This window comes from Geospiza fortis, unplaced genomic scaffold, assembly GCF_000277835.1.
Source record: "Geospiza fortis unplaced genomic scaffold, GeoFor_1.0 scaffold138, whole genome shotgun sequence".
In the NCBI taxonomy this organism is placed as follows: domain Eukaryota; kingdom Metazoa; phylum Chordata; class Aves; order Passeriformes; family Thraupidae; genus Geospiza; species Geospiza fortis.
This window is the reverse complement of record NW_005054307.1, coordinates 2,014,824-2,040,137: the sequence shown is the minus strand read 5'-3', so window position 1 is coordinate 2,040,137 and position 25,314 is coordinate 2,014,824. Positions and strand designations below refer to the sequence as shown.

Sequence of the window (25,314 nt, the reverse complement as noted above, 5' to 3'; positions counted from 1 at the left end):
TAACAGCATTAATAAGATGAACATACATCACAATTACATTATGATAATATGAACAAAATACTATAATGAACTCTTAATCATTACTTAGTATATTACAAATTTCATATGGAGAAAATAATAACTTACATATATAATGAATAATATTGTAGTAGCACTAATACAGTTATAAGTTAATTACACACTGTGTAGCTGATTTAGTTGCATTTAGCTAAGGAGCTGTTCCAAGCTCACTGCAGATTAATTATGTCTTTAGGTATATACTCTCATTTATAACTGTCACTTGTAACCACAGCTGTTGATGAGACTGCTCTGTAGACCCTTCCTTTACGAAAACAAATGCATCACACTCCTAAAACAAAAAAGCAACAAAAAAACTCCAGCAAAATCCGTGAACGAGACTCAAAATCTCCACTAGCTAGGGTATGCAACGACAGAACACCAGAGGACTGCAAGTTTCATTTTACTGCATTTCTTCCCAAAAAATACCTCTTGTAGTATCTCCTTAGTAAGGTTAAAATGCCTCATTGCATTTTATTTAATAACGAGCTTTCACAAATTTGACAGATGAAATTTAACATCTCAATTCTAGAAATTGTTCTATTTTACAAATCCCATATATATTAAAGAGAAGGATATAGGCAACTGCCAAAGACTCTCCCTATGATTTTTCTCAAAGGTTTTACTGACTAAGGAAACAAGTCACTTTCTGGGCCTTTGATTCCATGCTAGAAGAATAATTTTCTGACAGGAATGGGCAGTAAGTGCATGAGATATTCATAAATCTAAAACAAGAGAGCCTTTCTTAGTTCAAAGTTTTCAGCCTAGTTCTCACCACATAATGAAAAGTTAAATGAATCTCAAATACCTAAAATGATAGAAGAAAAAACAATCTATGTGGGAAACTAGAAGGGGAGGATAAGTCAAAGTTAGACACACTGTATACCTATTTGACTTCTCCAGGTTCACTGGGAAACTGTACAGAAGAAATTACATGTATTAGTAAAATATTGCTACTTCCTGTGATTCTCTCTGAAGCAAAGACTGGTGCACGTCAGCCAGATATCTTTGAAAGATAACATATTTAGTGAGGCCAGTATGCTTCTTCCATATTATGAGGACACAGCAGCTCAACCAATGACCAGTCATTTAGGTCACTTTAGGACAAGCATGTTTAGGACAGTTCATAGCAGGGGAACAGACTATATCCAATTTGAATTAAGATTCCCAAACTACATGTTTTGCAGACAGAAGGGACTCAGCATCAATTGCTACACTCCTACTGAGCAAAATTACTTGCTACTTTAAATATAGCCCACAGAACTGTATTTTCACTGAACCTGACAAAATCCACAGTGAATTCAGCACAAACCTAGGTATTCTTACTGCACTGTAAGGGAAATCATACACAGAAGTCTAAATAAACTTATTTGATATATGTAAGTATTTTCAGAAAGTTACAGCATATGCTGGCATAAAATTACACTTTAGCATTAAAATAAAAATAAATAAATGACCAACCAAATAGGAAGAACAATTTCAATTATTTGAATTTCTTTACACTGATAAGAAATAAAAGAAATGGTACCTCAGGCAATCATTCTTCTTTTGTAGTAGTAAGACTCATAACACAGTAGAGTAAGCTACAAAACTTTAGTTCTCTGCACAGCAGTACCTCCCATACCCCGTGCAGTGCAGTACAACTCTCAGCCAGGGTGCCCCAATGCACATTATGAATGGTAGAATAATATGATGGCAGGGATTTAGAAGGTAAAATAAATCCACCCTGGCAGAAAGAAACTACCGAACAAGGAACACTACCAGCAATGTTGCAGTAAGACTTAAGACTAAGATAAACTTTGTACTAAGTGTATCTCAAGTTATGGAATTCGCATTCTCCATGTCCAGGGAAATACTGCAGCACATTAGTGAGAGGAAACCTGCAAAGAGCCTCCTATAGCTTCTTATTTTTGAATTATTCTACAGATCCAGCTTTCCATGGCATGCAGTATAGGCTTCCTGCCATATGCAACCACCTGCAACAAAAAACCCTGCATCATCATATTTGCCATATATTATATCCAAAAATTTCTGCAGAAGAATTTCAATATTTCAGCAATAAAGCTGAAAAGAGTAAAGAAGATTCAAACATGTAAGTAACAAAACCTGTAAGAATAAATAATTTGTAAAAATTAGCAATGTGAGGAAATTAAACAAGATAATAGACTGAACTATCAATGATTCCAATATAACAGTATTTTAAATCTGGGATTAAAGTGTTCTGAATATGCTCCTTCTGAATAAAAGCAGAGTTCTCCCCACAGATACAGCAAGCATTTTTATAGATTTGGCTATGTGACTGAGACTATGAGAAGCCCAGTATCAATATGGATCTTGTAATATTACATTTGAATTCACACATGCATGAATTGTTCATTTTCTTAACCCTTTTTGCAGGAAAAAAAGTGGTTTGGATTACAAAGCAGTAATACTGTTTACTACCAAGTGTTCTTTCCCTCCTTGGCACAGAAATAATGCAATATATCACAGCATTCCATTAGCACATTCAAAGTGATGATTAGGATTCACAAAATCACTTAGGCATGTGTTTATGTTCATATTAGTTCAGCAAACCACTAAACATCATTTTTAGTTATGTATACCTAAAAATCCCACTTGAATAATTAATCAGTTTTCACCAAATGCCCAGAATTCAACATATGCATTTGTCCAGTCATATTAGTGAAAATGCAAAAAATGCTTAAAAAATTACCCAAGTATTTAACTGCTTCATTAGATCAGGAAAGTTTAAACACATACTTAAATGTCACATTGCATCAGTGTTAAGATGTGCATGCTCTTAAATTCTGCATTGAATCAGCAAATGTCCTTAGGATATTTTCCTATGCAGAAAAAATATTCCTATTTACCATTATGAATAGCAAAATGCTATGAGGCCTTAAGATTTCAAAATATGGGGCCAGCATAAAACTTCAATTCATTCACAGCAGTAAATATTATATACAATAATAAACACTTTTTTTTTGGTAGTAATAAACATACTTTAAAATAACACAGTTAATAAAATAACATTAAAGAAAAAAGATTATGTGATCCCATAGTCAGTTAGAGGTAACTAAGACTCTGATATTTGAGACTTAAAATTCTGGTAGTCAAAGTTTCTGAGTTTCTGTTGATGCTAATGAATGTCCTTTCTTGAGAAAACAAAAAATATGGCAAAATCACAGTTGAAGGATAAGCCAATGAACCCATCTGAAATGAGATTTGCACAGAGGTGTCTCAAGACATCAAACTCACAGCTCAGCAGAAGAATAAACCACTGCAAGAGACTGCACTTTAAGAAAAGATTAAAAAAAAAAAAAAAAAAAAAGAAGAAGGTATAATGGAAGTGTAGGTTGATGAGTTTGACTATAGTGATGGGGAGGCAGACTCATAACAAGCTCAAATTTATGATTATGAGAATTAAGAAGTCATATTTTTCCCTACTGGCAGAATTAGAGGCTCTTAGTGACTGGTTAAGGTTGAAGAATATTAAATCACGAGCCCCCAAATATCTATTTGATAGTGCATTTGGGTAGTAACATACTAGATGTCATAAAAGTCCACTTGTCTTTGTCATAGACCTTTACTACTTTATGATAATAATTCTTCAGAGAACACATCTTGATTGTAGTATTACTTACTAGTATTAATGAAATTTCCCCTCTATGTGATAATTGCTCTTTTTTTATTCATCCAGCATATAATAATGCCTTGTTTCTCAAAGAACTTACAGAACATTTCCAGGCACATTCAACTATCTTCACTGCCTTAACTTAAAACACTTTCAAAAAATATTTTTGCTGTAGATCATCCAAGTGAGAATATCACCATATTGCAATGAAATCAATTACCACATGTTGTAAAGACTGAATGAAAGACTGAGGTGTTCTACTTCCCTAAGTTCTGTTTTAGCCATAAAACATTTTACCTACTGATTTTAGAAGAGAGTAATGTAAGTTTCTCAATTTCCATGTACAAGTTAATCAAATGGACAAAAACAACAGATGGAACAGGAATCTGGATATCCCAGTTCTCTTTCAGGTTGCTGTCTTAATTGCTGTCCTAGAGCAATTTTTCCTCCAATATGTTCTTGTGTATGTGTTCACACACATAGTCAAAATTTCAGCTGAAGGGAAGCTGGAAGATTCTTACTTAAATCCTGTGTCAGTAAGTAGACAGATAAGATGTTTTCCATATCCTAAATACCTCGTGCAAATGAAATAATCTGAATAAGATCAGCTGTAGCTTTAAGCTTCCTAAGGAACTTGATTCTGTTGACAACGGATCTTTCGGGTATGTAGATAAAAGAGCACCAATAGCAAAGATCCCAAGTAGGCTTACCCTAAAGCATGTATTCAGGTGATCAGTGTTGATAAGGGAGAAGCAATTCTGGATCTACAAAGAATGTAAGCCTCTAAGGGACTGCTGGTTTCCCAAAGGGCAGCAACCCTTGCAGTCCTCCTAGCCAGAACACTAGGCAATCACTTCAGTGTGAACAGAGACCATATGTATGTTCTTTACATATGTAACATACCTATAACTTGGTCAAAAACAAACGTTCAAAAATTTTAATGGAATCTGGCCCAAGAGGAAGAAAGTAGAGATGAATATCAGAGAGTTACCTAATCAGTCATTCGTACAGAACACTTCAAGTTGAACACAAGGATATATGATTCCTAATATAATCTTTTGAATTGTCTTCTGTAAATACCAGTAAGTACCATATCATTTGGTTTATTCTTATACCTTGAATACTACCCAAACACCAGTGAGAACTGCTTTCATTTTAGAACAGTATTCACTGTTTTAACATAGGGAAGGCTGCACTGTGCCACACTTTATCTATAATTTTCCTTAAAGTCTAGCTCAGTAATATTTCTTTATATACAAACTTGTACTAAAAGACAATGCAGATGTTTGCAAGTTCAGTTTATGATGCTTCAACAGTCTACCTACAAAACTGCAGTGGGCTTAGCAGTATATGCTCTGCAACACCCTATGCAATTATAAAAATTCAAGTAATAGTTAAACAGCATTGATAACATTTTGTCTCCTATTAACATCAGATAAATTTATGATTTATTCAAATGGTAAAAAAAAGAAAGAAAACAGAAAGAAAATGTTTACGGTCAAAGATCTTCAGTACTGATTCATGTTGACCTAATTATGGCTCCATAAAGTCTAAACTCTAAGCTAATTCAGTGGCAGAACAGTAAATTCAAAATTATGCTTGCTTTTGGAAAACCTACTTTAGGACTCACATCCTAACATCTATTCATAATTTCTTTCAGCATTATTACCCACAAAATGGAAAACAATAAAAAGAGCTATTAGTAACTAACAGGAAAGTCAATGGGAAATAGATGAGTTGTTTATTTTAAACATTGTTACCTTTTTTGAGATAAGCCATTGTCTGAATCCAGTAATTGTTTTTTATTTAATATTTTCAAGTAGTTTACATAAAAATATAAAAATCCAGGGTCCAGGTTCTCAGGTGACTACGTTTATGCCTTTACTTTGGCCTACAGCTATTTGCTCTAATCAAGGAGGAGCCTCTGAAAAACTCAACTATCTTTAAGAATAAGAATTATTAATTGTGAGATATCAAATAGCAATGAGATATTTTTTAAAAGAACTTCATCATAGTTTTTGCATGATTTCATGTCTCTTGAATACCCACCTGGAAGAGAAAGCACAGAAAGGAGAGATATTGTGCTCTCTCACACATTCCTACCCCTAAGTATGTAAGATGTTTTCTTCCCCCTTCCACGTGCTTCTTTCAGCAAAGCATTTAGCAGAAGCCAAGGTTTCTAATGTTTAATCAAAATGGAACATTTAATGACACAATTCTTCTATTATCAAAACACCTATTTTGTCTCACTTTGAGACAATCATCTGAGAAGCACTAAAAATAAGCAATATAGCTTCCCTCCATATTTGACGTTCTTCACAAACTTCCCAATAAAAGATAAACAGCCTTGACAGTCACTCTCTTTTCAGTGACTAGTATCAACAACACAATATTGCTTGACAACTAAGCTACTTACCCCTAAGTTTAAAAGAAGTTTTTCTTCACATCTTAGCACTATATAAAATTCCTGGCCATGCCATTATGGAGTTTCCTAACAGCACACATGGAAGTCCTTCTCAAGGTAACAATGTTCTCAAGTTGCTTTCTTGTTTCGGTTTTATGTGAGAGTTTGCCTCATTGTCTGTTGCTCACTCATCTTCCATGGCTGCTGCCTGGGTCTCAATCAGCACATGATTATTTCACCATCTTCCATGTTTACCTTGTTTTGTGTGTACTTCAACTGAGTATATTTATTGTGAATAGAATATAGGCCCATCCATTTCATAATTAACAATGTGCATTTATGCTTTACTATGACTGCATCACTGAAGAAACTGGCTCAATCTAGGCACAATCTGAGAGCAGACTTCAGAAAAATCGTTTGCAAAGATAGGGTTTACTTTTTAGGGTATCATTATCCACTTTTTTCCTCTTGATCTTTGAGTAATGCACAGTCATGAGTATATGGCGATTCAGTTTGAGGATTATTTTGTTTGCTTGGGTGTTGTTTTGAGGCTATTTTGGAGGGGGTAAAAAATTTTGAACTGAAGAATTATTACTGATTTTGTGAAAATACTTCCCTGTTCTAAGACAGCATTAGATTAGGGAAGTGTCGGCTTTTCGGTTTTTTGGGTTTTTTTTACAGGCTTGAGATACAGATACAAAAAAATAGCTAGGGTAAAAGAAACCAGGTGTTTTACAAACATAGGCTTATCTGAAGCACCTGTCCACACATATCTGTCGAGCCACCATTAATGTTACACAGCTGCGTGCTTGAAGAAAGCAGCGAAAGTTAAACTGTTTTATCCATAGGAAAAGGTTAACTGTGACAAATAATATGTCCAATGAAATACTCTGTCTACACACACACACACTCCCTCTGACTATAGCACCAGCAAATTGGCAAAATGAAGCAACAAGACTGAAATTTCAGTACTGCAGCAACTGCAGAAATGCATTGCAAGCCCAAGAATACAGACTGTGATAACAAAACAATACTGACATTACTGAACTCTGTCTTTGATGATCACTGGGATAATATCAACCTAGTGCATGAATGTATGACTATTAAAGCTGGTTGGGTAGATTATTGGGAAAACAACTTTTATTTACTCTAAAGTACTCATCAGTAAGTGAACTTTCCACTGTTGGACAGTTGGCCAGATGTTTCCCATCTCTGTCATGCCTTCTCATTTGTCCTCTAATACTACCAGCTATGTTTGTCCAACTCCCCAAAACTGTGACTTTCCAAGGCAAGCTTTTATTTTCAGATTACCCTACTATATTCTTGAAAAGATTTTTTTGGTTTGGTTTTCCTTGGGGTGATGGTACCTTTGTTTTTTAAAGCAAATATGATTTGACTACTTTAATGCACGTTTTTCTTGGATATTTAGCTCATATCACTGACTCCAGTATTATTAGGAAGCAGATGGAACTTCTCTTCTGGTATCTTGCCATCCTGACAGAATGATGGATGTGAGCAATTGAAAAATCTTTATCTTATTCTACATTGCTCTTAGATGTTTTCTAGCTACTGCTTTGAAACTGACACATGGCTTGGTGTCTGCTTTTTATGGTCCTTCCGTGCTTTGTGTTTCCATCACGTTGAACATTACCCACATTTATTCACAGCTGGTTACACATACATCTCTGTTTCTTACCTTTTTCTCTGTACTTAGACATAGTACACTACTTACGTACATATCAGAGCTTTGAGATTGCCACAGGAAAAAAAGGGCTTGTTTGGCTTGAATATACTAATCAAACCTTTCACATACACATGCTACTGTCTCCAGCATTCCTATCAAGTTAGTGTACCATTTTCTTTCCAAGGGGTAAATTGCTTTCGGACTGGTACCTATGACAAAACAACTAGATTTGTAGATGAGGAGAAAGCAAGGGATGTTATGCTCAACTTCAGCAAAGTTTCGAACACTAGCTACCCCAGCATTCTTGTATCTAGCTTGGGATATTATGGTCTTGATTGCTGGAGAGATTTAAAAAAAAAGACTGACTAGATAAGGTGATTAACAGGTAAGAGGGCAGCTCCAGAGAGGTCTAATAGCAGACTGCAACTACCTATGAGGAGGCATCAAGAGGACAAAGACAGACTCTTCACAGTGGTACATATGACAGGAGGATGGGAGACAGATAATTTATGTTGAAATGAGAGATCCAGACAGGATGTAGGGGAAAAAAACCCAAAAAACCCAAACCATTTTCATCATAAGGACAGTCAAGCACCACAACAGGTTGCCCAAAGAGGCTGTGCCATCCTTGAGGGCTTTTAAATTCTAAATGGATAATGCCCTGAGCAATATGATCTGCTTTCATAGCTGACCCTGTTTAGAACTAATGACTTCCTGCAATCCCTTCCAACCTGAATTATGGCTCTAAAACATCAAGAGTTCCGTGTCAAGCACAGTTTAATTCAGTTTTACTCTCCTGTCCTTTCTATACATACATTTAGATTGTTTGTTATTAAGCACAATTTCTGCCATACCATTACAAAGTTCATACAGCAAGTTCCATTCATGTTGGATTAGAGACTGTGCTTATTATTTGGCAAGAATCTATGAGGCAATGTGCAATATGTTGTAGGTCACCATTAGTTTTCACAGTGCCTTGGAAAAACAGTAAAAATTAAAAGAGAGTGTAATTCAATCAAGTGTAGGTTTCAGCATGTAGGCAGAAAGAATCACCCAGGAAAAACCCAAATAGGGTATGAAGTAATGACTCTTCAGAATAGTATCTGAAATTAACAACGAATCACAAATCAAATATGAATAAAGAAATTCTGCTAATACGAAGAAGCGTAGATACTACATAGAAAACCACAGAGAAACACAACCAGAGATGCAGTTCCTCAGACTTGAAGAGCTGCTTAAAATCCTTTTCCTTCTAATTCATTCAAACTGTGAATTTGAAGTGAACTTCACTTCCCTACAAGGCAGAATCAAGAAGATACCAACAAGAGGCTTTCTTTCTTGTATTATTGTTTTATTATTTAAAACTACCCTGAAGAAATAAAGAACGCAACAGTTCCTTTAAACAGCTTTGACTATGTAAATGCTAATGGAAAATATTACTTAAGAGTTCTTATTAAGTGATTTGTTTTTCCTTTATATTTTTATAGGACCTTCAAACTGACAATATAAATTTAGTATTATAGCTGCTCATAAACCATTATGAACAACACAAATATCTTCTTTATAAATGGGAAGGTAGAAGGTCCTGAAAAATAATTCAGGTTTGAATGTGAGGAAGTAAATTTATGCAAATTGCTGTCAGTCATCTATGTATTCAGTTCCCTAGCAAAACAACATTATAAATGATCTCTAGCCAACAGTTCTTCATTTGAAGGCATTTGATGCAAATATTTATTCAAAACAGAGAAAGAAAATCACTTAAGGATAAACATAAGTCTTACCACGCCAATAGAAAAGTAGTTATTGATGATGTTGTAAGGCACTGGGTCTCCCTTCTCATCTTTATCATTGGGTATTACTTCGAATTTCCACCTGTCCAGTAAAATCTCTGAGCTGTTCTCAATGTCTTTTAAGATCTTCATCAAATTCTCACCTTCATACCCTAGCAAAACATAAAACCAGTTATTTAATCAAGCATAATAAAGTTTCATTACTTTTTTTTTCTCTTTCTAGATGATTGAACAGGACTCTGAGCAACCTGATCTAATTGAAGATGCTCCTGCTCATTGCAGGGAGGGCTGGACTAGTTAACGAACCTTTAAAGATCCCTTCCAACCCACAATATTCTATGATTCTGTGACTGGAAAAATGAAAGCAATGCATACAAGACCTTAAAAGCAGGATTGTGCTTGAAGTATTGACAATTTCCCAGCACTTGTCATTAAAAGAAGCACAAATACAAAGCTAATTAAGCATGTAAATTTAGAGTAATTCTACAGATTTCAGCGGACATCAAATTTGTGATGAAGAAAACAATTAGATCTTCAAACTTTGCAAATCTCTTGAACTTTCCAAATGATCCATAAAGCAAAGGCTGTACTTTGCAAAATGTTCTTGATAAGAAATTAATCTTAATATTCAAATTCCTTTGATTTCAAAATTTTTGGAAAAGAGACATATTGCTGTTTTGCCTGACAAGATACTGAAAGGTTAAAAGCTATCTACTAATTTTCATTGATTGTTTCAATCCGGTTTAGCATAACAAATCCAGAATTTCAAATCCATATCTGATAGCTTTATAAGCAAAAGTAACATTTTTGATTATCTCAACAACTTCTTCATGAGCCTCATCTTGCTTTGTAGAGAGACCTTACTCTTAGTTGCAAGTAAGCACTCAGAGGTAATTCACTAAACTGAGTAGAAAACTTGTTTATGCCCTCATGAGTATATACAACACACACATGTGTGCATGAAGAAAACTGTGGGGGTTTTACTACGTGACACTATCAAGTCTGAATATTATTCAAAACAAACAACTTAGTAATAGATAGCTAAGATCTGGGGATTCAGTCCTTCTTCAAAGCAGAAAAACCAAGATTTCCTATTAAGCAGTATGTACTGCTGGTGTTATTAACAGCTTTAGCAGGGCAAGCCACTCAAAGCCTCCTTGCCCAAAACCCATTGCTGATGTATTTGTTTGTGGTTGCCTAGCACACTTTTGCTAGTTACTGCTAACCACCACATGACAGCAGCATGCACAGTTCCCTTTCTCTGCATCCTTGAGATCACTCACCAGCAATTTAGTTTCTGGAATCCCTGTCTCCTCTCCCATCTATGGAAATTCCAGAAAATCTGTACTATGGTATTGTTCACCACAAAGCAACTTGGCAAAGAATGATGAAACACAGAATATTTCCCTATTGTTTTTTCTACTTTAGTCCAAATATAATCACTTAAGTTACAGAACAAAAAAAAAAGTGAAGGTAGGGACAGGTCCCAGCTAATGTGATTATATGTTCTCACGGTTGACCCTACTTAGAACAGCAGACTGCACTAGTGACTTCCTATGACCTCTTTCAGTTATTCTATGGATCTATGAACAATTCAGGAAGTTAAGCAACGCTGATTTGAATAGGTTTTGTCTCATTTGTTTTCCTTTCTTCCCCTAAGACTATGAGAACGTAAACAATCAACAGTTGTGACAGAGAAAATAAAGGAGGTTTTCAAATGATTTGACAGAACATTATGGTTAACAAAGTGCTATAGCATGAAAACTACTGAGAATTTGCTAAAGACTATCCGGCAACAAGGCAGACATTTGGAAAGGAAACTGATGAGACAGAAGAAGATATCTGCAAAGGCTGAGAAGCTCCAAATAAAACAACCAAGTTCCAAATGCAAAACATCTCAACTGAAACAACCAAGACCTGAAATAGACCTGGCTATGAGCCCATAAAGTGAGGTGTTTTCACCACAGACTGAATCTTTTCAAAGATTTTCTTCCTTGTGTCTCTTTCAAGTTATCCTGAAATATGGATTCTGAATGGAGTTTTTTGGAGGAGCTGAGAGTAAGTCTCCATACATCCAGGAAAGGATGCAAAGGGTATTAAAGTTTAGATTTTCTAAATATTCTTCTTTCAGCATTCTTTGCTTTCTCATTTTCTGATAAATAGTACCACAGCACATTGTCTGGAATCCTCTGTAGGAAAACAGAAAGGGAGTGGGTCAAAGGAACTAGTCCAAGGCTAAGACATGCTTTTCATTTTATATTTTTAAAGATTAAAAAAGAATAAACTACTCCTAACCCATTATTAGATATTTTCAGTAACCCTTTCAGAACAGTCCCAATTAAAACCCATTTAAGACTGCTCCCTATACAAGGTATTGATCAAAGCAATAACTGGAATACAGATGGTAAAAAGCCAACCAAACAGCTATACACTATTCTTATTACACCTTGGACATTTTTGGTGTCAGCAGAAACTACAAACAAGGTATGAAGTGTGACTGCAACCTTTAATATCTTACATATGTATACAACAATTACAAACAGATAATTCCAAAAATAGAGAAAGTGACAATGGCTCTTTATGAAAAACAAATCCAAATGTAAATGTTGATATAAGTTTTTTTTTCATTTTAATTCAATTACAGATTGCATTTTGATTACCTCCTCCCCATCTCAGACACCTTGCTAAATCATTGCCAGTCCCAAGAGGCAGGATAGCAACAGGAGGATGCTTAATCAAGTTCGCTTTCTCTGTGAATAAAGAAGGAAAAAAACACAACTAAGGAACAAAAATGATCTAATTGCATGGTATTATATAACTGTGTTAGGTTTTGTTTCAGTGAAAGACTCGCTTTGTATATGAAATCATGCTGCCTGCTCTGCAATGGGCATTTCACCAAGTCAGTCCATTTTGTAGTCCCTTCTCCACTGGATATTCAACCCTTAATCCTAATTTACTCATTTATTACCATAAGGATTTTGTAATCCTAATTGACTCCTTTGTTATCATTAAGACTTTATAAAGCATAGATATGACAAACATTCATGAAAAATGATGCTCAGGATCTTTCCAAGAGTGAATATGGTGTTCTTGCTCTAGTTCTCAGCTCTGCCATTCCCAGCTGTGAATACAGAAGAGTGATAGTTAAGGGCATGAATAATGAGGTGAACCTTCTACTTTGTCACCTGGGTGACCAAACTTGTGTGAAACTGTGTATTCACCTGGATTTGTGTCTACACCTGAGCACCACCACCAAGAAGTCATTGGAACTAACACAAGACCTTAGATAGGTTTGCCCACCAGGAATTAAACCTCCAAAGAGATCCCTGACCTGTCTGATCAAGTCTTTAAGTAGCAATTTTCTATTTATTAAACAATGCTTTGAAATGAATGAATTCATAGCATCTTTTCAGTCTTTACTGGTATTTTTGCAGCATTGTAAGCCCAAGGATCTTTTCAAAATCTGATGAGAAAACCCTTGTCAAGAGACACAGCCTCTCTGAAAGCTGGAACATATATTTCAAATATATAATTTGTCAAATTTCCCATTTAATGTGAATGAATAGCATGTCTAGTTAAAAAGTTATATTTAATTAATCAGTTATTTTGTTTATAGAATTTTGCACAATTATCAGCAATAATCAGCAGGTGTTTATCTATACAATGGATGTAGCAGGGAAATCAATATTTATCAATATTTTAGAAAGATTTAACATTCACATAACCAGTTTAATGGAAATCTTTCAGAGAATGTATATTTAATAGAGTGATTAAAGAAAAATTTTTAAAGATTCAAATTGATGAGAATTATTTTTTCATTTTATTTATTTTTTCTTTCTTTTCTTTTTTTTTAACTTTCTTTTTTCTTGCTGTGCTCTCAGCTAAAGATCTTTGTATATCAGGATATCAGGGAAGACCAAATTAGAAAGTGTTTAGAAACAGGTGTACCCTTACACTTTACATGCTAAAGTGCTTTTGCCCGCTAAAAGGCAGCATTGAATATATATTTTCTGCACCTATGAAAAAAGATGGTTCCTGGATTCCCAAAGTAATTTCTTAGTTCCATACCACAAAAAATGGTGCAGAACATAGTATGTTACTGAAAGAGAAAATAACTGCATGACATTTTAGACCTCATGAAAAAGGTGATGACACAATAAACAGCTGCAAAACTTTGTGTCTTCCAAGTTTAGGCAATGCACTTGATGTTCCTGTACATTAATTTATGACTCTGAAAGCTATTTGAGAGCTACTTGCAGTAGCTTGCATTTGCAAAGGACTTTTTCCCAACCAAGATTAGAATTAATTCCGTTGCTATCATTCCTTCATGACATGAAGTTTACTTTTCAGTGAACTTTTCTGGTGCCCCACAAAGTACACACTTTTAAACACTTTAGTTAAAACTTAAGTTGAGTCTTTTGACCTCTCTTGATCCACTTCCTAATTTCCACTGTAACATATGCTCACTATTTTTCTCCGCAGCCTAACACCAAATAAATGATCATGTGATGTGGAAGACATTCTCCTTAATAATCTTTGAGAAGATTAAGTATATTAAGTCTGTAATAACTAGACTTGTGGGCCGTCCTTACGATTTTTAAAGAGGACTTTGCAGACAACTGACTGAAAGAACTCCAAAACTGAATTACCTCTTAATACATTATCCTCATTTTGGGATAACATAGTAAAAACAAAAATTTGGTAACCAAAAAAAGCCAGTGACCTAAATTAAATTTTCTTAAAATTAGCAAATTAGGTTTGATTCAGTTGGGGAATAGTCTTTAAACTAAAATTGAAATAGATTAATTCAGATTTCTTGCTTTCAGGAAATCCAGAAACGCTGAACTTGTCTAGAGATTTTAAATAACTTTCATTATTTGAGTACCCTTAAAAATAATCATGTCCCAAACTAACACATATAGAAAATTTAAATGAACAAGCTGTTGTTTGAAATAGCTGTATCCATGCATTGGAACATAAGGAAGACCATTAAAATGAAATCCATGAGGCAAGCAAAACTGTGTGAAGGCTATAGATTACCTATGCAATCCAAAATCCAGCCCACTGTTCCATCTCCACCACATGCTAGTACTCTGAACTCAGCAACATCTCGGAAAAAATTTAACCTAAAAAGAGTAAATGAAGATACCTAATTATGATCAATATAATTGTGCATTATGTAAACATGTTATGGCTTAAGACATTTTGTTTAATAGAAAATAGCAAATGATCACTTAAAATAAAAGTCACTTCTGCTTATGTATCCATTTTTAGACAGATAAAATCCAACATTATTAATAATTATTCTCAGTATTATCTGAAAAATTTCAAACAAAATTAATGATTCAAGGGTTAATATGGTACACTAACACTAGAAAAAGTTTGGACCTGATGGTTGGGCCAATCTTTGTCTGACTTCAAATCTTGTTTGAAACTATTGTCAAAAAGCATTCTCTGTTCACTTAGTTGTAAATGTACTAGATAGTCTCTCAAAACAGAAAAGTCTAAGTTGTCTAAATGTATTAGCCATAACATTTGTTTGTGAAGTTCTTTTTATAAACCCATATGAAAACTTCATACTTCTAGTAGAACATTGGTACATATTAAGCTGAACATTCAGTGGTTGGTAAAAACAACTTCGCCTCATGGTTTAATACAAAATGAGAAAGCATCAGATTGAAGATCCTCATTCCATCATACTAAAAACTGTATTTTAAAAGTAAAATATCTTTGGCAATATTTGCCTGGCTATTTCTGCTTCCATATCCATCAAGTGAGTACCACCACCTCCTCACCCATTTCCTTCTATAACAGCGTTGCATAATGTTGGAAAGTGAAGATATTTAAAACAACACTAAGGTTCAGTGTTTTATATAGAAAGCATCACTTCAGGACTTTGACACATGCTGAAATCATGCTGACATAAACTGTCACTAGACAAAAAAGTTCCAGTAATTTTGTCATATTACTATGTATGCATGTGTATGTTCATTCACATATATTGTATTCATTAGTGCTACAGATACCTTAATGGATATTCTATATTCTAGTCACCTGAACTGATATCCAGTTTGCAACCTCCTAATAAATGTACAACTAATATATTTTAAACAAATTCCTGAATACAAATAAATATAGACAATAGCTTGCAGGTGTTTAATTCCAACTGTTTCCCATACAAAATTGTAATGTTGCAGGGAGAATTAGTTTCTGTCCTTAGAAAGTTTTATAATTCTTTTGGACCTCTTGATAAAATCAAGAGCACATGAAAAATTACAGAGCAAAAAAGCAAGAATGGGAGAAGGAAATGAAAAACACAATGAACAAAAAAGTTATGTAATATGTAGAATAATAGAAAGGACAACTTCTTGTTTTATTAGTTTTTGACCAGAATTTAAATTTTAGCCAAGTTGCATAGAATTAAGCTCATCACATGTCCCACCCCCTGTAATTTTCTTTGCTCAGAAGAGCTCTTAAGCAATTTCAAGTGCAAATATAATGCCTGGAGGATGCCTACTTGCCCTGTATTAAAGGCTGCCTTGCCCTTCTCACCCCTTTTATGTTCTACTTCACACATCTGCAGAAGTGCTGTAGCATCTCCTGTGACCCAAAACGTCGCGTGCCAAATCTGACCGGGTACACGTGGGGAACACATCTAATAAGAGTATGTGCTGAAAGATCCTCTGCTGGGAGTCCCCTCCCTGCACTGCAAGGGCAGGCACTGAGATGTGCCCTGGCCCACAGGCATGCATGTCCATCCTTGCTCATGGCCTAGCACAAACACCTCCTGCCACCAGTATTCCCACTGCAAGCCAATGTGCTGGGTTGGCAGAGAGTCACCAGGTGTAATTACACTGCTTCCTACACTGAGAGTATTCCAGTTTAATTTAAAGCAAATTATAGCCCAGAGGTGATTGCAGGGTACTCACTGCTAAGTATTTAAGCATTTCTACCTCACAGAAAAGAAAGTCTGGAAAGAACCAACCAACCAAAACAGCACCAAAAGCACAGGGCTGATTTTAGCATTGCTCCAGACTGGGAGAATATAGACTTAAACCCCTGTCTCTTTTTATAAACAAGCTTCTTCACCATATGGATATCAAAGATCCTTTTGTTTTGACTGTATAGCTAATCTTCATCAAAAAAGTGTAACTTTTTTAAAAGTGGGGGACTGAAAAATCTGGTGAAACCATATTGTCAAAAACATTTTCAATAAGCTGCATTTGTATTTCCCTTGGGGCTTTTTATATTCACAGACAGTGAATTTTCCAGGCAAAGTGTAGCACTAAATTCACATAACCTTTTCTTTTTATAATATTAAATATAAAAAATATACACAAATTATATAAAAATCTATTGCACAAAATACATAAAAATAATGCATGTTACAGTGTATATTTGCATGTATAAATGCAGTGTATATAAATATACTATAGCAGAGAAAAATATTTATAAAATCAAATTAATTTATAAAATTAAATATAGTTATATAATTATATATGTAAATAAATCTTATTCATTGAATTAGAATGTGCAGCCTACATTAGGAGTTGGGAAGGGAACACAGTTTTCTGTTTTATAAGGTTTCATTCAGACTCAATAAGTGTTACAATTGTACAGAAATAATTTGACAGATTTCTTTAGAGATCTTAGGGAGAAAATCAGTATGGCTTACCAAGAAAATTGTACTCAATTAGTGTTTTAATATCACCTGTTAATTTTTATCTACCATTTTTCACATGGTTTGAAAAGAATTAAAAAAAACTGCTGGAGAAGAACTTAGTAAAAGTGGTTTAAAGTGAAACTAAAAAAAATTGAAGCCATTGTAAAGATTTTGTGCAATGTCAGCTCAAGTTAAAAAACCAGAATAGAAAATTTTATCCTATTTTCTTGGAAAAATTTGAAACACAGAGTGATCATCATCAGTCAAATTTTATTTTACTTTGCCAGAAAAAAGGATTCAAAGGCAGTTACTAAGTTTCTGCTGATAAATCAGTAATTTCCACCTGAAAGAGGGCAACTGTTTCAGCTACCTATATTACTCCATTTCAGTTTTTCATAATCACCCCATCAAGTCCATAGGAATGCAGGGGATCTATTAATGAATAAAATAGCAATGCTAGAGGACGTCACTATTTGATTTTGAATCATGCAATTAACTGATTTATGCACAGGTGGCAAACACATACATATTCTTATAGAACTGTTCAGCGAAAAATCTAAAGTATTTATTTCAATCTAATTAATTTAGTTCATTAGAGTAAAACTGCAGTTTTACTCACAGAAATGAAAAGATAAATTGCAATATTTTCCATTTAGTTCCCTGTACATGACTACTGCTCTTATACCCAAAAGCTGTGCACTATGCAGAACTTCAGGTACTCAGCCACACAAGGTGGCATAACAGGAATGCATGAAACCATTCAGCATTCTTCACTCACAGTGGAAGCAAAATTTAAGACTGCCTACAGCCCAAAAAAAGAATCCACTAGTGGATCTCAGCATAGGTCTCAGGTGCCAACACTACAGATGTCATAGAAGCAAAAGATATTGTTAAACAGCTGCTTAAAATATATCTCTAAATTCAGGATTTAAGTATCATATGTGAATTCTAAGTACTACTGGTTTGTGGTGTACAAAAATAATTTTTATCATTAGATTACAACCAACCCACCATTGCTGGCTTTGCCATTCTTTGGCAAAAATGTAATTCTTCCAAGAAAATAGGGACGAGATCCAATATTTTGTTTGAAATAAAATAACTATGCGGTTATTATCTTCTAAAAATATTCTTGGTGTATACACCTTCCTAGAATACTCTGGATATTCCAAAGTCCAACAGCAAAGAAATGCTCAAGCAATCAATTCAAATATTTAAGGAAAACAGTGTAATTTTCAAAACAGACCTACTGCTTTGTGAAGGTAAAAAAGCCCAGATGCTGTAGATTCCCAATTGAATTACAGTGTAAGTTGCAGGGATTCTGCTTTGGTGTCTTGAGCATCTTTTAAGTGGGCAGAATTTAAGACTTAGAAAGGCCTGTTGAAGCAAACTTGCAGCTAGATTTCAAAAAATAGATGCTCTCCAAATTAAATGCTTATGGAAGTTACAAAGAAATACAACTTTTGTGGATATAATTTCTATAATAGAGTATAAAAATACTATAAATTAGACATTTTAAATAATAGAACTTTAGGGAACAGAGGCCTTTTCAGAGGGACAAAGACTTTGTGAAACGCTGACCTCTCCACAGAGTCCTGCAGCTCTGTGGCTCAACTGCTATTCATCCTGCTATTATTTACCTCTCTGAGAGGTGAACAATAACTGAATTTCAGATTCTTCAAGATCATTAAATCCACAATAACAGCTGTTGTCAGAAATAGAAGACTCCTATAGAGATGTAACAACCAAACAGGGAAACTCCTTTCATGGCAAAAAACACAGGTGCCAGGCACAAATTACACAATGCATCAGCCCAGCAATTTTCTCGTCACTGTGTTAACTGTGGCAGTCTGTAACTGTGGAGTACCTTTCATGCCTGTGTTCAGCTGCAGAGCTTACAAGGTTTTTCCAGCTCACCCATATCCCTCTACTGCCAATTAAAGAATGTCTAAACCATTAATTATTACACCCATGTTTAAAGTGTGCTGTTGCCCTTTGGCTTAGAGCTTCTTGATTTTCAGGCCTCGCAGCAGGTCTTCATTGCTGGAAAGGAATCAGTGCACGAGTCGCTGCCATGAGTTTTATTTGCATCATGTACATCTTTTTATACAGACTATGTACATCATGTGTTTTGACATAAACTGCTCCAAAAACTGTAGCTCAGACAGGAAAAGAAGCTGCAAGAAATGTCATTGCTGCTGTTCCTGCACTTCCCCATGTACCACCCCATCTATTATGAAAGTAGGCAACACATGTACTTCAGTAATTGTACATTGAGGTTGTGATACTAAAATTTGTTGTCATTTGCTCAAAATATTTTTCTGTTGTCCTGCTGTATGCCAGCATAGTTATAGAAAAATATAGAATAAATGGTATTAAGAAAGGTGGGGCTTTTTTGTGGTTTTAGGGAGTTGTGTCTTGGTTTAGGGGTGTTTGTGTTGTTATTTTGAAGTCCTTTTTTCCAAAACATCTCTCTGCAAGAACATGGTTATCCCACTAAAGAGGTAGAACAATAGACATAGCAATTGAGCTGCTGACCATTAAAAAAAACCCAAACCAGTTTCAGCACCCCTACAATTTGCAATTTTCTTAGTCTCCTAGTTCTTTTTTCCCCCTCTCTGCCCATTGAAAAGGAAATACATAGACTTTTTTTAAAATCTATGTATTCCCTCTAAAATTTAACTGGAAATAACAATTCATGTCAGCCACAGATGTTTGGAACACAAGTTACAAAACTTGTGAATGTTATCTTCTTGCTTGATGATGGCAACCCACGAGAAAAATACCATCAAAAATTATAAACATTAACTTATGGATTAAAGCAGACAGGGTAGCTCTAACAAAAAAAAAAGCAAATTCTTAGCTAATACTACAGATATTCTCTAGGTTAAGTAAACATAGCTGAAAATTGTAATCAAAAGAAAAAAACACATCTCAAAATAGGCTCAACAAAAATGTACCACAGTAATCATAAATGCTTTAAAATAAATGTACATTATGTTTATCCTTTCTACTAAATAACTTACTGGGATGAAGAAATACATTTCTGCTTTTCTCTGCACTGTACAGTACCCAAATCTGTTCCATTTTGACCTAAATTTCACATGTAATATGAGAAAATTAAATAAACATAAAATTTGGATTGACAATCCAGTATAACTGGCATTACAGAGGTGCATGAATGAGTGGACAGATGGATGAATGGGCAGGTTTTATTAGGCAACTCAGCCCTCACAGAAAACAAGTACTGCTAAGTGAAACACCAGAGTTTATTCAACTTCTCACTTAAGGGCCAAATTATATGCAGCCTACAAAGTATTGCCAGGGGCAAGAAGTGATGGCAGGAGACAAACTGGAAATTTAGGATTATTCATTTCAGTGAAATGAATTTAAGCTATACCAAAACAAGCAGCGTCTGTTTGAAAATTAATTAGAATTGTCTTCAAAGTGATTCTGAGCTAAAACTACTTTGATTTCTAATAGAAAGTGAAATTGAAAACATTTTCTGAAAAACACTATCCTGGTTCAAAAGACAAATGTTTAAATTGCTACAGTGCTTGGTTTCAGCTTGAACTTAACACTGCCCTCTTGTGCCTCTGCCTAAAAATGCATTTTCCTTCACAGCAAGATCCACGAAAACTAAGTCACTTATGCACAGAAATGCAGCCAGGTTTTTTTTTTTTATTTCGAAGAAATAAGATGACTATGAACAAAAATATTTCAGTTTTTGGTTTTTTTTTTTAAATCATCCTCCCAATTTCTAGCATGGTCTTTCTATTATACAGTATGTAAAACAATATTAGTTACTACTTTTGTCTCAGTTAATTCTTCTAGTCTACTTATTCTTTGAACTAAGAGTACTTACATTTTTCAAACATGCTAAGAATAGTATAAAAACAAATTTCATTCAAGTACTAAAAACAGCACTAGCATTCAGATACAAGACACATGCATGAAAGAAATCATGCATGTCATTATCTCCATTTTTTGGGCTGGTTTTGCACCATTCAGCAGGTTAACATTAGCTATACTGCAGTGCACGATATCTTAATTTCTGAAAGCATTGAGCCCAGTATGCTTTTCACTTTCATCAATGTTGCTTTTCACTTTCATCAATGTTATGCACATATAAAGGTCTAAACAAATAAAAAATGCAAAGATTTAAAAGAAAAGTATTCAAACAACAGTGTAAACTTAATATCAGTGAACATATGCATCCTTCTGCAACTCTTTTCACTGATGCAAAATTTCATGTATCAGTGACAAAAGTAAATAGCACCCATTACATACAAAATAACACATAGAGCAGATATTTAGCGCTGCTCTGTCTAATTTTCTTCTACCAAAGCACCCACTACTTAAAAAGGAGACAATATCAGGTGGCAAAGGTTGGTGTTTGATACACTGTAAGTCTCCCGTCCTCATAGGAATGCAAATTAAGAAGAATCAAGGAGGAAGCACACTAAGCAAGGGACTGCAATGCCAGCTGGTTCAGAGAGTGCGTTGGTCCACATCACAAGTCACTGCCAGCACAATCCAGCCTGGCCAGTTGTTTTCCAGCCACTGTATTTCCAAGATCATGTAACTGACAAGAAGCATGCAGTCACCAATACATTACAGACACCCATGCATGTGCACATGTGTGTTTATGTAAGTAAAAGAAATTGATGTCTTGCTGGTCAGTCTTTGAGGCTGCTGACATTTGCAACACAAGTAACCCCCAGAACTCAAGTTGCTGAAATGGCAGTTAAAGATGGAATCAGAATTAAGTTTATCCCACAGTTCTTATAGAATAATACATGGTTTTCAGCAAAACATCTGAGACATAGCTTTACTTGTAGAGGTAAACAAATAATACCTATACATTTCTGCAGCCATTCAGAGAACTGCAGTGTTGATACATTCCGAACATGCTATATGTACTTCAGTCTGTTCATTTGATTAGACAGTATTTTATTAAATGAGTTCCTGGTAATAATATTAACTGTAGACTTACCCTGGCATTGGTCCATTTCCAGAAAGACTATAAACTTGACGAGGATTTAAAAGGTACTGAAATTTTCTATAAATTCTGAAGAGATAAAAGAGACAAGGAGAAAATCTTTACTTACATGTTTGGAATTTTTAAAAAATCTTTCCTATGAAAGAATTAAATAAATTAGAGCATACTACAATTATTTGAACTGCAGGATCTCATTTATACAAGAAGTCAAATACTTGCACACAGCAATTATAATTCATACATAGAGTGTATTCTGGGGTATAAAGTTGAGACAGAAGTACTACAAGCTATTTACATTCCAAATGCTGTGTATAGACAGAAACAAAATACGATAAAAAGCTATAATTACACAAGAAAATGTGAATCAAAAAAGCATATTGATTTGTATTAAAGTAACTCCATGGCAAAGGAGAGATTTCTTCCTGAAATCTATTGCAAACACAGAGCTACAAATATAATTAATTGCAAAAGCTAATTGGCTCTGCCACCCACCAAAAATATCCACATAGACTGGAAAACACTCTGATAAAGAAAACCTGTGTTCGACTACATTTCCACAGGATTACATTTGAATGAGAAGAAAATTAAAAAGATTTGAAGTATTGTTTTACTAAATTACACTTATTTTTAAATTATCTGAATAATAGGAAGCCATTTATTGATACAGCATGACAAGCATTGCCCTGTTCCACATGGGACCCCATTTGCTGTCCTACCCGGAGCAATTATTTCTTCTAAAGTGTAAATTTAGAAATTTGAGTTTACTTGCCCTAAAAGTATGACAGAGATCTTCATTAAAAATATTAGAAATGTAATTTCCTAAATTGACTGGAATGCACTAGTGATTCTTTTCTCACACAGAACCAAGAAAGCACACAAAAGAGTTGGAGTTCACAATAAATAAATATACACCTGGGATGTATGGTAATAGTTTAAATTATAAACCCCTGTTTCTTGGTTTTAATTTTAATGTTTCTGTAGTTAAGCTAATTAACTTTTTAATGTTTTTAAGAAAGCATTTATTTTTTCATTGAAATATTGCTTCTTTTCTTTATAATCTCTTAAATGAAATAAAAACATAATAAGAGCTGAATTCTAGGTTAAAATGTCTACATTTTCAAGTACAGGACAATAAAACTGTCTAGACACAATCTATGTGCACATTCAGGGATTTTTTTTCTTTTTTTTTTTCTTAATAGAAATGCATAATTTATCAGGGTAGCTGGAAAGCAAGTTTGTAAAAAATACGGAATACAAACAAATTCATAATTATCTGTAAAACTGCCCAACTGGAGTATTTTCTTAACTTCAAAATTATTTAGTGATGTCAGTTTCATCAAGCATTTTATTCAAGCACACTCACACAATATTTTCCTGCTGCTATTCCTGACAGAAAAAGTCTGTATGAAATGACAAGTTTCATTTCACAAGTATGCACACATCATTGTTGATGGCTGTGATGATGATCAAATTAGACATTTGACAATGGATTTACAACACAATATACATATTCCCATTTCACAAATGTAAAAAGGAGTTTTCTAGTTAGTATGTACGATTTGCTTCTCAGAGATGTGTAGAATTTGATCTGGTCAAAGGTGATGCTAATTTTATTTGTGTAGCTGACCATAAGAAGTTGATGAACAGTATTTTTATGAAGTCCCAAAGGTCTAAGAGTTATTTTTCTAAATTTTGGTGCTACAAAACATACTAGCCATTACCTACACTCACAGTGCTGTTCTCAGGTAACAGTGAAATGCTATAAAAGCCTTCTTAATAAAGAGGAGGTCTGGTTTTTCTGCTTAGAACACAGAAGTCCAACTGCAATAATGAAGAGATTATGCTGAATTGTACTTGACTCAGTGCATACCATTCATGGTTACCAGTTGAACATCAATACCTGCTAATCACTCCATGACTCACTGCAAATGACACATCAAGCTTTAAGTTATTAAACACATTTATGTATTCTAGTCTGTGTAAAATTCATAAATTGATGGCTCATTTCTATTCACACATTCTCAAAAAAAAAAATTAGAAATGGTTTATAAATGTTTCCCTCACACTGAGCTGTACACAGACCTAACAGGGTGACACAGGGAAGCCAAAGAAAAGGGACAGTAAACTCAACCTTCCAGTTTTACATCTACAGTACCAAGCAGTGACACGGACTTGGCTCTGAATGCCTTGCTTCCACATGTGGGGAAGGAACTGGATGTGGCTTCCTTGTGACTGGAGATTTGTGCTGACAAGGCCATGAGGTGGTGTGGTGGGAAATGCCCAAAAAGACATTTTTGTGATGAAATGCAATTTCATGAATGAAACCAGTTTATGAAATTACCACTTGTCAACAAACAGCTGTGCTTCTGTAACTACTTTTGGGGTTACTCTGTGATCTGGAAACTAAAAGGTACAATTTAAAACAGAAATTCACAGAGAAGTTTCTTCATTGTAATTTTTCTTTATATTTAAATCATGCCCATGATCTCATATGAACTTCAAAATACTTGCTATAATAACTGAGGAGGGAGAAAATTATCTCAGGAGTGGCCAAAGGAGCTGGCATCATCTTTAAACAGCTCAGCTGCTGAAGAAAATACTTCTGAGTGCACCCTGAGCTGAGTTAGATTAAGCTGTCTTCTGGAGAAGAGAGAAAATAAACGGCCAAAACTAGCTGGCAATTCAAAACTGGCAATAAAGTTGACTACACTGTGGAAAAAAAGCTGGCCATGGCAATGCCTTCTGCCACGACTGGGGATGCATCTTCAGTCCTCTAGGGGCTATTAAAGATGTGGTTAATATGGGCTTCATTTAACCCTGATGTCAGACAAGGAAGAAGCCAAGGACTCCTCTCCAAAATAAAAAAAAAACGCTAGTTATCCTCTTTTCCAGACATACCATATTTGAAAAAGAACATTTGAAACTGCTTTTACATTTTGTCTCAATGCTAAATGAAAGCTCAGAAAGGCAGATTAGTTGGAGGGGAGGAGGGAAGAACTACTATGAACCCAAGTTATTTGAAAATAGCAAAGGTTAAAAATATCATCAACCTGTATTGCACAGACACTGAACGTGGAGTCAGC

At 34.7% G+C, this 25,314-nt stretch overlaps 1 protein-coding gene across 4 annotated transcripts in view; it reads right to left on the bottom strand.

Annotated features, from left to right (window-relative positions):
- Positions 1-25,314, bottom strand: part of DGKB (diacylglycerol kinase beta) — a 329,294-nt gene that overhangs the window by 180,145 nt on the left and 123,835 nt on the right. For all 4 annotated transcript variants that reach the window (XM_031066802.1, XM_031066804.1, XM_031066805.1 and 1 more), the window contains 4 exons: positions 22,226-22,300; positions 14,610-14,695; positions 12,230-12,319; positions 9,561-9,721 (listed from right to left, as the gene is read on the bottom strand). In XM_031066802.1, coding sequence (XP_030922662.1) covers positions 9,561-9,721; positions 12,230-12,319; positions 14,610-14,695; positions 22,226-22,300 — 412 coding nt within the window. The remainder of the gene's footprint in view (positions 1-9,560; positions 9,722-12,229; positions 12,320-14,609; positions 14,696-22,225; positions 22,301-25,314) is intronic.